The 16,093-nt window shown below is 41.2% G+C and overlaps 2 protein-coding genes across 3 annotated transcripts in view; one reads left to right on the forward strand and one right to left on the reverse strand.

Moving 5' to 3' along the window:
• The window catches only part of LOC101689077 (centromere protein P), a 227,042-nt gene that overhangs the window by 40,203 nt on the left and 170,746 nt on the right, over window positions 1–16,093 (reverse strand). The gene's annotated exons all lie outside the window — the stretch shown is intronic.
• Window positions 607–16,093, forward strand: part of ECM2 (extracellular matrix protein 2) — a 33,159-nt gene continuing 17,672 nt past the window's right edge. Inside the window, exons 1-2 of one of the 2 annotated variants that reach the window (XM_004766153.3) lie at window positions 607–896; window positions 15,086–15,401. In XM_004766153.3, coding sequence (XP_004766210.1) covers window positions 15,110–15,401 — 292 coding nt within the window. In that variant the 5' untranslated portion in view covers window positions 607–896; window positions 15,086–15,109. The remainder of the gene's footprint in view (window positions 897–15,085; window positions 15,402–16,093) is intronic. The other variant, XM_004766152.3, reaches the window with a different exon arrangement.

The raw sequence follows: 16,093 nt of genomic DNA on the forward strand, positions 1-16,093 counted from the left end.
ATAAGAATTTTTAAAATAGTCATTATATAATTACCTACTCTATGACAGGCATTTTACATACGTTATTCATTTGCACAAAAATTTGAAAGGAAAGTATTGTCATCCAAGTTGTACAGAAGAATAAACTTTAATCAGAAACAACAGTAACTCATGCAAGGTCCCCATAAGCAGAGGTAACTCTGCTCTCTGACTTGCTCATTTGTAGATCAAAACAAAACAAAAAAAATAACAAAAAACTGAGGCCAAAGTAGACAAAAAATTCGCCAGAGTAATCATCATCAGGAGGCTCTAAGTTCCTACACACATTTTCTTGTTATTGCTTCAAGGTTCGAAGTTACATAATTTCAGTGACATTAACATGTAACAGCTCTTTGCTTTGTTAACACTGCCGCAGACTGCGGGGAGCAGGGGGGGAAATGAGCCAGTTAACCCCACGAAAGGCATCCCAGGAATGCACAGTCCTCAACATGGCAACAAGGGCGTCTCTGGAATCTAGTAGAGCTCAAGGGTGACCATGTCGAGTGGTGTGAACTTTAAGATCTTTTTTAATGCAAACAGTCTATGGAAACGACACATTTCTTAATCAGCCTCTTCTTCTGAGCTTCCAGCTCCCGCCTTCCTAATGCCTTCGCCTGCCTTTGCTTTCTGCTTCTCCTGTGATTTAGAAAAAATATTTCCCTTGGTAACCATCTTCCCTGGTTACTTTCTTGGCTGTTCTGCACAAAGATCTGAAAGGCATTTATCCCCAAGGGAAGCAGTTATTTCAGATTTTACTAAGAAGTCAGTTAACATTTCTCAACAATCCTCTTTGTTTTAAAGAAAGCTCTGGTTTTGTTTCATTTTCAGCTGGAGACTTAAATGACACCAAGCAAAACCTACTTAGTTTAGAATTTCAGGTAAAAAAGTTTTAAATTTTAAGTTTCTACTAAAGCATGTGGAATGGTTTTAATATTTGGGTGTTTTATGTTGCAAATGTGTTTAACACTTGAGGAAATTACCTCTTACTAATAGATTTTAAAAATGTAAATTGTGCATTATACTGTTTACTTGTTTTTTTCAGGATGAATACTTCCCAAGTATTTTGAACTTTTACGGAATTAGGATTAAATATATTCTTAATATGTTTAAATAGAATTACATGCTCAATAGAAGTATAAGTTGGTTTGAAAATTACATTCTCTATTTTTAAAATTAGGTTTTAAGAACATGAAGTATTAATTAAAATTGTTTTTCATTTTTAAGCCTGTTAAGTTAAAAGGGACAATAGACGTTTCATGGCTTTGTGCAGAAGTTTAAAATTCTCAATTTAATGTTTTAAAAACTTACTTAAGACAGTTGATGAAAAACTTTAAAGGGAGAAAAACAGTAAGTTAACCAGACTTACAGATGGTATTTAATGTTGGGACAAAACAGGAAGTGCTAGAAAGAAAAATTTACTTGATCAAAATAATATCTACTGGGATTAGAGTACCATAAATTTTACCTCTAGAAACACATTTACTCAATTGCAGAGTTGCTTATTAAAGTAAATATTAAATGTAATGCAAAGTTCTATATATCACTGAAAATAGCAAAGGCCTAGGCATCAAATTATAAAGTTAGTATTGAGAGGCCATTTCGTTAAAAATTATTTAGACATTTAGATTCTGACTTTGTTAAAATTAAGATAGCTCTGTAATTTTATTTTTGACATGTATATTTAGGTTTCTGCTTAAGTAAAGGCGAGCCAATTTTGGCGGGGGTGGGGTGGGGTGCGGGGGGGTATAGGGAAAGCCTAAGGGACTTAGGCTGACACCCTCCAGGGTGTCACTGGGGGAGGGCGAGCCCAGACAAGGCCCTGGGACCATGGCCTTCTGAGACCTCATCCAAGGCCAGGCCCCCATCCAGGGCTGGGCTCCTCATAACTCTCACCCATTTCAGGATGGGGAGTCTGCAAAGATGGCCGTCAACGCAAGACAATTTCCGTGAACTCGCTGCACGCCAAGTGCAGCTGCGACGCTCTCCATCAGAGCCCACGTCCCCGCCACTTGGCACATGCTGCTCCCCTCCGGCTGGCAGCCCAGCTTCTCACACTGCTTCCCCTGCTGCCATTGCGGCTCCTTGCCAACCCATCTGCTGGCTCTCTGAATCGACTTTTATAATGTCAACTGCCTGTCGGCTGAGGGATTTGCTCCTCTCACACCCTTTGCCTGTTAGTTCTACTAAAACTGAAGTAGATGACATAAATTTGTAGTTTCATCTCAATGACCCCCAGCAGGGGTTTTGAAGAGACAGTAATTAATGGACATCTATACTGAACAAAAGCTTGCCCTAAGGGGTTCGCAGGCGTGGACAATGCCTCAGAGGCTGCGGTCCCTGGAGCTGAAGTGAGCAGGTGATGCGTCAGAGCTTGGTCCAAGTGTAACCACCCAGGGAGGGGGACGCTGGCGGCAAAGTTAAAAAGATCTAGTGACATTCAAGAGAACACACCAAGCTGAAGGCCCGCCCTCTCCTCTCACCACACCCTGGAAGGAACCGAAGACCTCTTAAAACAAGGGGAATGCACAGCTGCACTAGGAGATAAGGAGGGGAGGGGTTCCTGGCCATCTAGACCCTGGGACGAGCACCTCCGAGACCAGGAGGCGACTGAAAAAGACATTAAGTGAGGGAGCACTCGTGTGGAAAATCAAGTCCTCGTTAGGTTAAAAGATCCCAAGGATAAATTAAAAAAAAATGAAAACCAAACAAAATGAAAACAAGCCTGTGCTTTATAGTAAAACTTCTGACTATTAGAGAGGAGCTGAAAATACGAAAACAGCTTCCACACAAAGAGGGGAAAAAAGACTTCTTACAAAGAGATGAGAATCACATTTAAGACTTCTCATCAGTAACACCAGTAAATGGACAACAGCTAAGGTTTTGGAGGAAAACAATTTTGAGATCGTTATTCTATCTCCAACTAAACAAAATTCTAAACAATTTTGAAATCATTATTCTATTTCCAAAAGTTATATTTTCTGATGTAAGATTTCAAAAATTTTAAAACCCAAAACATTCCTTTGGAGAGAGAGGATATATTTCAGTAGGAAATAAAAGTAATCCGAGGGAACTCCTGGTTCTGATAATGCAAACAAAGCACTCCAGAGAGCAGATGCTGAGAATAGATTAGAGGAAAAGAGCAAGACTAATATTTGAGATAGAACTGAAACCAAATAGGTTTGAACAGCTTTTTTCTGAAGGCATCTGGAAGGAGTGTCCAGAAAAGGCAGTGGAGAATTTCTTTGTAGTTTTAAAACAGCCTCAGGAGGCAAGAGAGAAATAAAACTCTAGGCACTGGGATGTCTGGATAGCTCAGTGGGTTGAGCATCCAACTCTTGATTTCAGCTTAGGTCCTGATCTCAGGGCTGTGGATCGAGCCCCACGTCAGGCTCTGCGCTCAGCTGGGAGTCTGTTTGAGATTCTCTCTCTCCTTCTACTCTTCTCCACCCCCCTCCCCTGCAGGCTCTCTCTCTGTCAAATAAATAAATGAAATCTTTTAAAAACAAACAAAACAAAACAAAAAACCATCTAGGAACAGGGCCATGCCAGCAGCAGCATGAAGGGAAGGTGATGTGGCAAAGTCCTCAGGATCTGGTTTGGGGCTCAGTGTAATTAGTAATTAGGGACAGTGAGGCTCAGCTTCAGATCACTGTCTATAACTGGTAGTGCCTAACCTCATGACTGTAGCAGATGTAAATCCTTCTGGGATAAAGAATATATCACCCAAGGCTTCAAAGTATTTTCCTAATTTTCATTATACAACATCTGGTGCTCAATCAAAAGCCATGAAGCATTTGAAGAAACAGAACAACATGGCTACCACCCCAGGGAAATAACAGAAAATAGAAATAGGGTCCAGAAAATGGCAGTCTTCAGATATAGAGTTAAAGATAAATGGGATTAAGTGTTCAAAAAGTACAAGACTGAAACTTTCAGTAGAGAATTAGAAACAATGAGAGAAACTCACTGAAAACTCAAAAGCTAAAACCCACAATAACAGAATCAAGAAAGTCAATGGACAGATTTGTTGTTGAAGAGATAATGAACTGGGATAGAGGTTGAAAAAATGACCAGCATAATTCATGGAGTGACAGGAGTGAAGATGACGAGAGAGTGCAGACACAGTAAAAAGGCCATCACCCCTGCAGGTGTGGCTTTGGACAGAAACAGGACAGAAGTGGGAAAGTATTAGGTGGAAATATGGGCCCAGCATGCTTCCGCTGCACAACTCTGCTTAGGTGGAAATATAATAAGAGCTGACAAATCTCCAAATTTAATGAGGCCATAGATTGAAGAAATGTTTAAGTCCCAAAGAGGATAAAAACAAGAAAATCCTACCTCTGTATAATAGAGGAAAACATCTGGAAACCAAAGACAAAGAAACTATCTCCAAAGCAGCCAGAAAAAAAGTTACTTTTAAAGGAGAAATAATCAGGTTGGCAGGTGCCTATTCAATCAAAACTAAGGAAACAAGAAGATATTAGAATGAAATCTTCAAAATGATGAAACAAAAAACTTGTCAACCTACAATTCCATGTCTAGCAAATACATTCTTTCAGAAAGACACAATACATAAATCTTTTCAGATGCATACGAAAAAAGAACTGGCCACCAGTAGTCCTGCATTAAAGCAAATACTAAAAAGTATTCTTCAATCAGAAAGAACATAACCCTGACAGGAGACTGACACTGCGGCAGAATGAGCAGACATGAAAGGATAAATGATTAGGTGATTTGAAAGCACTGGTTTTCAGCTGGGGCAGGATGATTCTCTTCATCCCCCATCTGGTAATGTGTGAAGGCATTTTTGCTTGTCATTATCAAAGGGAAGGTGCTGGTTCCGTCTAAGGAGTAGAGGCCAGGGATCCTACTAAATAGACAAAGACCAGCCCTCCACAAAAAAAGAACTATTTAATGCAAATGTTAATAGTGCTAAGGTTGAGAGAGCCTGACCTAAATGAAAATCAACATCATTGTCTACTGAAGACTTAACATATACAAAGAATTAATATGATGGACAAAGCACTTGTGCTGGGATCAGGCGACTGGAGGTGAAGCTGTCCCTTGCATTGTCCAGGAAGAGGGGAAGGTACTAATTTATATTAAGACTTGATAAGTTGAGATGTAATAAGTAATAAATAGTGTAAATTATAATAGTAAAAAGTGTAAATTAGTAACAGAACAATGAAAACTCACTAATCAATTTTAAAAAACAAGTAAGAATTTAAAATAAAGGAAAAACAAACCACAGAACAGGCAGGACAAATAGAAAGCAAATTGTCAGAAAGTAGATTTAAACCTAAACATGTCAAGTATTACATTAAATATAAATAGACTAAATGTTTCGGTTAAAAGATAAAGATTGTCAGATTGCATTAAAAAACCTCCATATGCTAATGTAAAGTATATTAAAATAGAAGATTATAGTAAGATGACAGTAAAATGATGCAAAAATTATATCAAGCAGATGTATACCAAAAGAAAGCATCCATATTACCAAAGTAGATCTTATGACAAAAGCATGACTAGAGATAGAAAAGTACTTAATGATAACAGCACTAGAAAGAGATTACAATTCTAGATTTGAATATACCTATAAGGTAGTCTTGAAATATATTAATAAACATTACCAAATGACTTATAAATATTAAACAACATCCCAAAATAAACCCAAGGGATAATATAGTTCAAAAACAAAGGAGACTCTATTATTATATTATTTTTAAACTGAAAATTAAGGGACACCTGGATGGCTCAGTGGGTTAAGACCTCTGCCTTCAGCTCAGGTCCATGACCTCAAGGTCCTGGGATGGAGCCCTGCATCAGGCTCTCTGCTCAGTGGGGAGCCTGCTTCCCCTCCCTCTCTCTCTGCCTACTTGTCATCTCTATCAAAAAACAAAACAACACAAAACAAAACAAAAACCCTGAAAATTAAAATGAAGACTACAAAAATATATGCATAAGAGTACTTAGAGAAGAACTAGCAAAGAATTTAAATATTCATCACCAAATTATTAAATAACTTATGGAATGAAAACAGAGTGGACAAATGGGATGGATTAATTTATATTAACATATATGTCCACAATTTGTTAACGAGTGAAAGGAAAATAGGTAGTAGTATAAGATACAGTGAACAATTCTATTTGTTTCAATATATATGTTCACATATGTATAGAGGGGTCACGAAATTTAACTAGAGGGTGGAAAACTAGGGCCTGTAGGCCATATTCTAATTTTTTCAAACAAAGTACCACTGGAACATAGTTATGTGCATCTGTTTACTTACTACCACTGGGAGCTACTTTGGGCTGTAACAGCGAAGTGAGTAGTTTCAACAGAGACTGTTAGACCTCAAAGCCTAAAATATCTACCTTTTGAACCTTGAAGAAAAAGTGTGCCTATCCATGCACCAAACTATGAGTTATGGTTAAGGCAACTTACCTTTTCTGCCTTATAAACCTATGCCTCATTTTGAGTTTTTAAAACATATATACTACTTTTACAAATTTAAACACCTTAAGAACCACTGATAAAGGGGCGCCTGGGTGGCTCAGTGGTTTGGGCTGCTGCCTTTGGCTCGGGTCATGATCTCAGGGTCCTGGGATCGAGCCCCGCATCGGGCTCTCTGCTCCACAGGAAGCCTGCTTGCCCCTCTCTCTCTCTCTCTGCCTGCCTCTCTGCCTACTTGTGATCTCTGTCTGTCAAATAAATAAATAAAATCTTAAAAAAAAAAAAAAAAGAACCACTGATAAAAAAGATTAGAAAACTCTAGAGAGAGAAGGCATGTATGAACATGGCTTCTACCTTTATTTTTAATTTATTTTTAAGTTTATTTATTTAAGTAATCTCTGCCCCAACATGGGGTTTGAACTCATGACCCTGAGATCAAGAGTCATATATTTTTCTGAATGAACTTAGCCAGGTGCCCCCACTACCTGTATCTTTAAATCTCTTCTGGGCTTTCTTCTGGACAATGAACTAGAGCCCACCCTAAGGAAGACCTTGCTGATGGACCTTCCTGAGCATCAAAGATAAAGTCTACCAGTATCGGGAAGGAGGAGACTTGAAGGGCTCACTCCAAGTCTGAGCGGTTCACAGTGAAGCACCATTATAAATGACCAAGGTTGCTAAGAAACAAAGCTTTATTTGAGCACAACAGAATACAATCTGGAAGCAGGATCATCCATCAAGGAACACTCAGTCTGGCCACAGGAGCATATGAGACATGGAAACAGAGCAAAAGAAAACAGCATCTAAGAGTTAAGAGAAAACCTTGGGAAAGAGACCAGTGTATAGAAATGGTTTGTTCAAAAGTTATCACTAAAAGACCCCACCTAGGTATAATTCATTAGATTTTGCCATAAGCAGTATGTGACTTTGTTATTAAAAACCTCTGTACCTGCTCCTCTAAACCAGGGATTCTCTTGGAGTGCCTGGGTGGCTCAGTCAGTTGAGCAGCCGATCCTTGATTTCAGCTCAGGTCATGATCTCAGGGTTGTGAGATCGAGGCCCACATAGGCTCTGCCCTCAGTGTGGAAATTGCTTCTCCTTCTCCCTCTGCTCCTCCCCACAGCTCTCTGTCTTGGTCTGTATTTGCTCTCTCGCTCTCAATTAAAATCTTTTTTAAAAATTAATTAATTTATTTATTTGACAGGCAGAGATCACAAGGAGGCAGAGAGGCAGGCAGAGAGAGAGAGGGAAGCAGGCTCCCTGCTGAGCGGAGAACCCGATGTGGGACTCGATCCCAGGACCCCGAGATCATAGCCCAAGCCAAAGGCAGCAGCTTAACCCACTGAGCCAGCCAGGCGCCCTCAAATAAAATCTTTAAAAATAAATAAATAAATAAATAAACAAACAAACAAACAAACAAACCAGGGCTTTTCTATCTAGACAGTTCTGACATGGTGGGCCTGCCAGTCCCTTGTCTCGGTGGGTGGTCCTGCGCTCTTTAAGATATCCAGCAGCACCCAGGACCCCACACACATGGGGAGTCGGGAGCACCCCTCCCAATGGTGACTGGTGAGAAGTCCAGACACCACTAAGTCCCTGGTGGGGAAAACTGTCCCTGGCTGAGAAGCATGGCTTTCAGTGGTGGGCTGGCAAACTTGGCCTGCAACGTATTTAGCTTTTGCAGGCCGTATGTTAACATCTGTTGAAACCACCCAACCACGCCTTTTAGGGGAAAAGTCACCAAAAGTAGTACACAGACAAATGAGAGTGGCTGCTCCACGAAAACGTTATGTATGAGTACTGAAGTTTTAAGTTCATATGATCTGTCATGAATTCTTCTTTTAAATCTTAAAACCATTTAAAAGCATAAAAGCCCTTTAGCTTATAGGCTGTATTTCAAAATAAGCAGCAAGTGACTCCATTTGGCCTCCAGCCTCCAATTTCCTGACCACTGATCTAAGCTGTCAACCCCAGAGCCTGCTCCCTGAGGTCCCCCATGAGAGGACTCTACCTCTGAGGAAGGTGTGAGACCATACAACACTGCTCAGAGTTTCACACCAGTGAGGTTCTGTTCATGATGTGACTTAGATGTGTGGTTCTAAACAGCCACCGTCTTACCCTGACCCAACCCAAATATAGTGGTGAGGACAGTTGAAAATTAACGAGTTCTTATTTAGTGTGCCTGTAAAACCATAACCATAACTCAGAAAAATGAATACACCCATCATCCCCCAAAGCTCCCCCATGACCTTTGATAATCTACACATGCCAGACTTCCCAAACCCCGTCCCTGCCTTGAGGCAACCACTGATACTTCTGACAAAAGACATACAAGATTGTGTCCCTGAAAACTATGAAGTATTGCTGAGGAATGAGAAAAGAACTATGTAGGAGATATGTGGGTATAGGTCAGATGACTCAGGTTTAAATTCTCAGCTCTGTGAAGTTAATCTATAGATTTGTCACAAAGCTGGTCAAAATTCCAGCAGGCTTTTTTTTTTTTTTTTTTAATGGTGATTCTAAAATTTCTATGGAAATGTAAAGAGCCTGGAATAGCCAAAGCAACTTTGGAAGAGAGAGGAACAAGTCTGGAGGACTAGCACTACCGATGTCAACACTTACTAAAAAGGCGGGGGAGTAAGGACAGTGTGGTGCTGGTGTTGAGACGGACGAGTTATCAGTGGGACAGAATAGAGGCTTCAGAAGGAGACCAAACCCGCATGGGCAGCTGGTTTTCAGCAGTGGTACCAGAGCGATCTAATGTAGGAAGGGTGATCTTTTTAGCACACGGAACTGGAATAAGTGTGTAGTCATGTACAACACAGAAAATCGATCGTAGATAACTATAAGAGCAGAAAATGTAAAACTTGTAGAAGAAAACAAAGGGAAAAAATTCTGGTGACCTTGGAATGAACAAAGACTACTTAAGTATAGCAATAGAAATAATTTTTCTTTCAACTGGACTTCATCAAAATTGAAAGCTTTTTCTCTTCAGAAGACACTGTTAACAAGAGAAAAATGCCACATACTGGGAAAAATGTCTGAGAAGTAATATAGTCAAGAAAGGACTTGTATCAAGAATAAAGAGGTCTTAAATTCAATCATGAAAAGAAAACACAGTTTTTAGCAGCCCAAAGTTTTGAACACACATCACCTAAGATGATACAGAAATGGCAAATAAGCAGTGAGATGAGTTCAAAATCATGAGTCATTAGGGAAACGCAGACGAAAACCTCCGTGAGCTAGCAGTACACATCAACTGGCGTGGCTGAAATTAGAAAGATGGGCCATGGCAAGTGCTGACAAGTGTGGGAGTGACTAGAGTTCTCAGACAATGTTGTTGGTAGTGCAAAACCACACAAACACTTCTGGAAAGTGGTCTGGCAGTTTCTGCAGAAGCTCAGTGTCCACCTACCATTTACCCAGCCATTCTGTTGCTGGTCGCCCAAGAGAAATGAAAACGCATATCCGCACACAGACACGTGTGTGTGTTCACGGCAGCTTGCTTTGTGCTAGACAAAAAACGGGAGCCGTCCAAATGTCTAGCAGCATGTTAGTGGATAAACCGATTGTGATATATCCAGACAGTGGAATACCACTGTCTGGATACATAGCAATAACAGTGGGTAAATCTCAAAATAATTATGTTGAATAAAGAAGTCTTATGTGAAAGGATATAGACATGATTCCATTTGTAGAAAATGCAAACTCCTGCTGGAATTTTGACCAGCTTTGTGACAAATCTATAGGTTAACTTTACAAAACTGAGAATTTAAACCTGAGTCATCTGACCTATACCCACTGTACATATCCCCTACATAGTTCTTTTTCCATTCACCTCAGCAATACTTCACAGTTTTCAGGGACATAATCTTGTGCCTCTTTAGTCAGAAGTATCTTTAAATATTCCACTATTTTTATGCCTTTATAAGCAGTGTCGCATTTTTAACTCAACTTTCTTATTGCTGTTAGTATATAGAAATCTTGATTTTTGTATATGGATTTTATATACATCAATTTCTATTCCAGTCTGGATGCATTTTGTTTCTTGGTCTTACATTACCATACTGACTAGAACATCCAATAAAATGTTGACTCGAAGTGGTGAGGCCAGACATCCTTTCATTGTTCCCAAACTTAAGGGGAAAACATTGTATTTCAAAATTAAGCACAGTGTTAGCGGTAAGTTATACATGACAATTATCAGGTTTAGGTTCACAGTAAGTTACAACTGACAAAACTACATTGACACGTCACTATCACCAAGTCCGTAATTCACACTACGGTTCACTCTTGGTGGTATATACTCTATGGATTTGGGCATGTGAAATGATAGGGATCCATCATTACAGGATTAAGCACAGTATTGTCACTGCCCTAAAAATCCCCTGAGCCCTATCTACTCACTACACCCACCCCACCTCCACCACCCAGGACCAATCCCTGGCAGCAACTGATCTTTTTACTGTCTCCACAGTGTTGCCTTTTCCAGAATGTGAGAGTTGGAATATTAGAGTATTAGCCTTTTCAGGCTGGCTTCTTTCATTTAGTGATGAGCATTTATTTCTTCCATGTCTTTTCATGGCCTAGTAGCCCATTTCTTTTTAGTGCTGAGTAGTATTCCCTTCCATGGACAGACCATTGCTTATCCATCCACCTACTGAACATCTTGGTTGCTTCCAAGTTTGCTGTAAACATCAGTGTGCAGGACTTTGTGTGTTATCAACTCCCTTGGGTAAATATTAAGGAGCATGATCACTGGGTTACATGGTAACAGTGTGTTTGGTTTCTAAGAAACTGCCATGCTATCTTCCAAAGTGGCTGTGAGCCAGTCTGCATTCCCTCCAGCCATGAATGTGAGCTCTGCTGCTCCATATCCTTCTTGGCATTTGGTGTTTGTTGTCAGTGTTTTTGATTTTGGCCATTCTAAGAGATGTGTAGTGGTATCTCATTATTCCTGTTTTTGGCTTTTTTAGAGAGAGACAGAGAGAGTGCAAGCAGGAGGGACAGGCAGATGGAGAGAGAGAGAGAATCTCAAGCAGACTCTGTCTCAGCATGGAACATGACATGGGGCTTGATCTCACAACCCTGAGATCATGACCTCAGTTGAAATCACAAGTTGGCTGCCCAACCGACTGAGCCACTCAGGCATCCCATCTCAGTGTTTTAAGCTACAATCTATTTCTAAAATCAGTACCTGAGACGAGAGAGCAGAAATTGGAGATGATGACTGTAGGTTTATTCTTGCAGTTCCATTTGTTCCTTTATGCTGTTTGGAAGCTGTATTAGTCAGTGTGTAAAGGTTTGAGATTATTTTGTCTTCGTGAAGAGCAGACCCCTGCACCATTACACAGCGGCTCTCTTCATGCTTGGCGATACGCTTCTCTATCTTATCTATTTCATCTTATGTTAATATAGACACTCTGCTTTTCTTTCGTTTAGTGTTACCATGATACAAAATTTCCCATCCTTTTAATTTTAACCCATTTGCATCTTTATATTTACCATGAGTTTCTCACAGGCAGCAAATAGTTGGGTTGTGCTTTTTAAAATATCTAATCTGGGGGTGCCTGGGTGGCTCAGTTGGCTAAGTACCTGCCTTCAGCCCAGGTCATGATCCCTGCTCGCTGGGAAGTCTGCTTCTCCCTCATCCTGTCTGCCACTCCCCCTGCTTGTGCTCTCTGTCAAATAAGTAAATAAATTTAAAAAATCTAACGTGGCAATCTCTGCTTTTTCACTGTGGCATTTAACCAATTTACACTTAATGAGATTTATATACATATGTTTTGGATTATTTTTATTATTCCATTCGATCTCTTTTATTGCCTTATTTGCTGTAACTTTTTTTGCTTAGTGGTTATCTGAGGGCTTCAGGCATGCATCTTCAACTGACTAAATCTGGTCTTCGAGTGATGCTATTCCACTTCATAGCAAAGAACCTTACAACAGTATGTACACACATTTTCTCCTTCCTCCTTTATGCTTCTCTTCTCATACATTTTAATTCTACACCCCAAAGTACACTGTTAGTATATGAACACAATCTTTACGGACTCCTTCTGCACTTCTGTGTGCCTGCTATGTTTTCACCAGACTCCCAACCGCCTGCTGGGTGCTCTGGAACATGGTCACACGATGGCACATGGTTTGCTCCTTCAGAGATGCTTGCTGTTCAGTTTTGTTAAAAAGGACCAGAGCAGCCATTAGTCTGGGGAAGGGAGGGCTGTTTCCCTTGCTGTGCCAGGGCCCTTTTGAAGGCTCTGCCTGATGCCCTGCGAAGTGCAGGTTTCCCCATCTGATTGGCAGGCACCCGGACTCTGGCCAGCCTTTTATAAACTCAGGGACTTTCCCTTTTGTCCTTTACAGTAGTTCTTCCAGTAGTTCTTCCTGCAGTGTCAAGAAGTTCACTCACACAGACATGCTAATAATCAGGACTCAGCCGAAGACCTGAGGTTTCTGGAAGGCTTCTCCAGGGCAGCTCTCCTTCTCTATGCTCTGCAAATTCTCACCTCCCTGGAATCCCAAGGGATTTTCAACTCAGGGAACCAGGGCTCTGGCAGGATCCCCTCCCGGAGTTGCAGCATGGAAAAGAACTGCCTCAGGCTGTGTGTGAGATCAGTCTTAGGGCTCACCTTGGACCCACGCCCAAACCCCTGCCCAAGGAATCAATGTCCTGTGCTATTTCACACCTAAGGTTTAAAAAATGCAGCTTCATGTTTTTGTCCTAATTTTAAGTTAGATCAGGTGGGGTCTCCTGTTACTCCATTTTGGCTAGGAGCAGAAGTCAGATTTGAGTTTTGTCACAAAACTGCTATGATGGCTGACAGGTTCTCTATGAAGTGACCATGAACTAACTTCCAGCTTCTCCAGGTGTCGCTGCTTCTCGGAGCCACGCTGGTCACTAACTGTATAACTGGAAGGAATGTCAGCCACACAGGGACGGCAACCCCACAAAGAGTGCTCACCTCTGGTGATGCACATATGGAAGAATGTAAAACACAGGTCTGTGACATCTATACTTAGGCAAAGACCTATGGTGGCAACCCTGTGCTTGCTACAGCCATGGTATGTTTGTGCTGACAGAAGTCACAGTATTTGGCTAGACTGGCACCGATCACCTCCAGTGCCTACACACTGAGGCGGTAGGCACTGTGGCACCAGGAGGGCCTCGTCTCAGATGCCCTTTGGGGCTCCTACCAGCCCAAAGATTTTGAAGCAGACTTGTAATATATCAGCGTCTGAAGTCAATAGAGCACTTTATTTGATGCAGAAAGAAAGGCTGAACCCAAAGCTTACAGGGTCTCTTGTCTATTTCTCAAGATCCCAGCAAGATTGCCAGGTTCAGGGTCTATGGCCATGTTTTTGGCCCTTTGACCTTTCAAAATCCCTCCTTTTGTAGCTTGGAATTTTAATCTCTGTACATAGCATCACCTTAAACCTTTACCATTCCTGCTAGGGTGATGCTTTCTAAAATATATCAGTTTTGTTCTGACTGACAGAGGTGACCAAGGCAGGTAGGAGGAGTGGGGTAAATCTCCTCACCAAGCAAGCTGCCATTTTGCCCATGATCCTGGGTCCTTGGCCTCCCTGAGGTTTCAGATTCTCCTCCACACACCCTGGCTCCATCTTGGGTACTGACAGCAACGCAACCTGGGTGAAGAACAGAGGAGAGATGCCCAGCAGGGGCGAAGGGGGAGACACAGGTTCTCAGCTTAGGGGGCAATGAATGCCACACAGACCTTCCTCACAGAACTAACCACTGGCCAAAGTGTGTGGCTAGGTAAATCCTTCAGCCAAGTCCTACAATTAATCACCCAGTGGAGGGTTTTTCTTTACTTTCTGTGCTACCTGACTTTGTAGCGCCTGGACCAACACGTCTGACCACAATGCCACAACCACATGTAGTCTATCACCAGGAATATGAGTATTCATTCCTACAATACCTTTTTCACTTTTACAACATGCAGGGTCCTGCACTCTTGGGGCGAGCTAGTTAAGAGTTACTCCTACGTCTTTGCAACCAATGTGAGTTTGCTGTTATTTTTATCAGTGCAGCTTTGCCCCCTCCTCCCAACAAGGACAGTTATAAAGCCAGAGGATAGAAGAACCAAATAGCAGAGCAGAGGACAGGGCCGTGGGCGGCCCAAGTCAGAGGATGACCTGGCACAAAGGTAGAGCGACCCCGGGTAACCTCAGGACACAGCACAGTGGTCTAAAGAGGGCTCAGCAAACAACGGCTCGGAGGCCGAGTCCAGTGAACTGTATCGGCACACCCGTTTGTGCACATGGTCTACCTCATGATATAGGGGTCAAGTGGAGTAGCCATGACAGTGTGTGAGCTGTAAAGCCTAGAACAGAATATTTAGTGTCCAGTTTTTCATAGAAAAAGTTGGCTCGTGCCTGTTCCAGAGGTAAAGATATTCAAAGTTCTTTGATCCTGATAGAAGAATTCTACATTCTGACTTGATAGGAACACAACAGCATGTGGCCCACAGATTATGTGCGTCATTTCCCCACGATGCTGCTGAGGCATAGCAGCAACAACACACTGATTTTCACAAAGGTAAAAATTAGGCACCACTAAATCCAAAATCCTGTTTCCCTCTCATTTTAGAAACTGGATGGTGAAAAAGCAAGTATGAGATTTGCAGGTTTGCTTTGTTTCCTTCTGCTTATCATTTTTCAAACTGATTGTGGACGAAATGAAGAAACCCCCAGGAAGCAGCGGAGGAAGGCGTATTACAGGAGACTGAAGAAAAGCTCCTCGCCCGCCCACAGGTCTGGTGGGCAGCTGGGGATCCAGCAGGTCATGGTCACACCAGCAGCAACAGTGCCTGTGCTGACCTTGGATTACAGCACAGAGGAGAAGTCTGACTCTGACTCCTTTCCAAGTTTTCTTGGAGTAGAATCAAGTTATAATGTGTTGCCAGGTAAGAAACCAGTGAGAGAGGGGGAGAGAAAAAGAACCTCCAGGAAGAGAATTTTCCAAAAACATTTTTTCAAGTTATCATATATATTAATATATCATACTAAAAGTTATATTTTCAAGTTTATATGTATTAAGTATATTTTTTCAAGTTACTATAATATCCAATATTCTATTATATCTCTTGGTTTAGTCCACAAGTTTTGAAATAATTTAAAATTTCCTTTACAGAATGTAATTATAATACAAAACTACTGGAAAATAAAAAAATAATTAGCTATCCCACAACTATATTTATAAAACCATAGTTGCTATTTTGGTTTATTAATTTCTAGTCTGTTTCCTATGCCATGTATTTCAAATAACTGGATTCATAATATAGAAAATTTACATATAAGGTTATAATCTTTTTCATTTATAATGACAGATCATCTGGGATATAGAAAAATTATTCAGATGATTCCTTGAACACATGGCTATTAACTATTTTCAACCAAATTCTTTTCAACCAAAAGTGGCAGTAAGCCACTGAATTTAGTTTACATAGAGAAACTACTGGGTAGGGCTGGGTGGTGAGGGGAGGGAGGTACGGAGGGAGCGAATGTGAGAGCCCATCTCAGGGTGGAGCGTGGGGACAGTGGCTCATCAAACAAAGGACAGGCATCACAAATGACACTAGGTCAGATGGAGAGCTTG

The sequence above is a fragment of the Mustela putorius genome, unplaced genomic scaffold (genome assembly GCF_011764305.1).
Source record: "Mustela putorius furo isolate JIRA1106 unplaced genomic scaffold, ASM1176430v1.1 tig00003854_pilon_pilon_pilon, whole genome shotgun sequence".
Taxonomy (NCBI): Eukaryota; Metazoa; Chordata; class Mammalia; order Carnivora; family Mustelidae; genus Mustela; species Mustela putorius.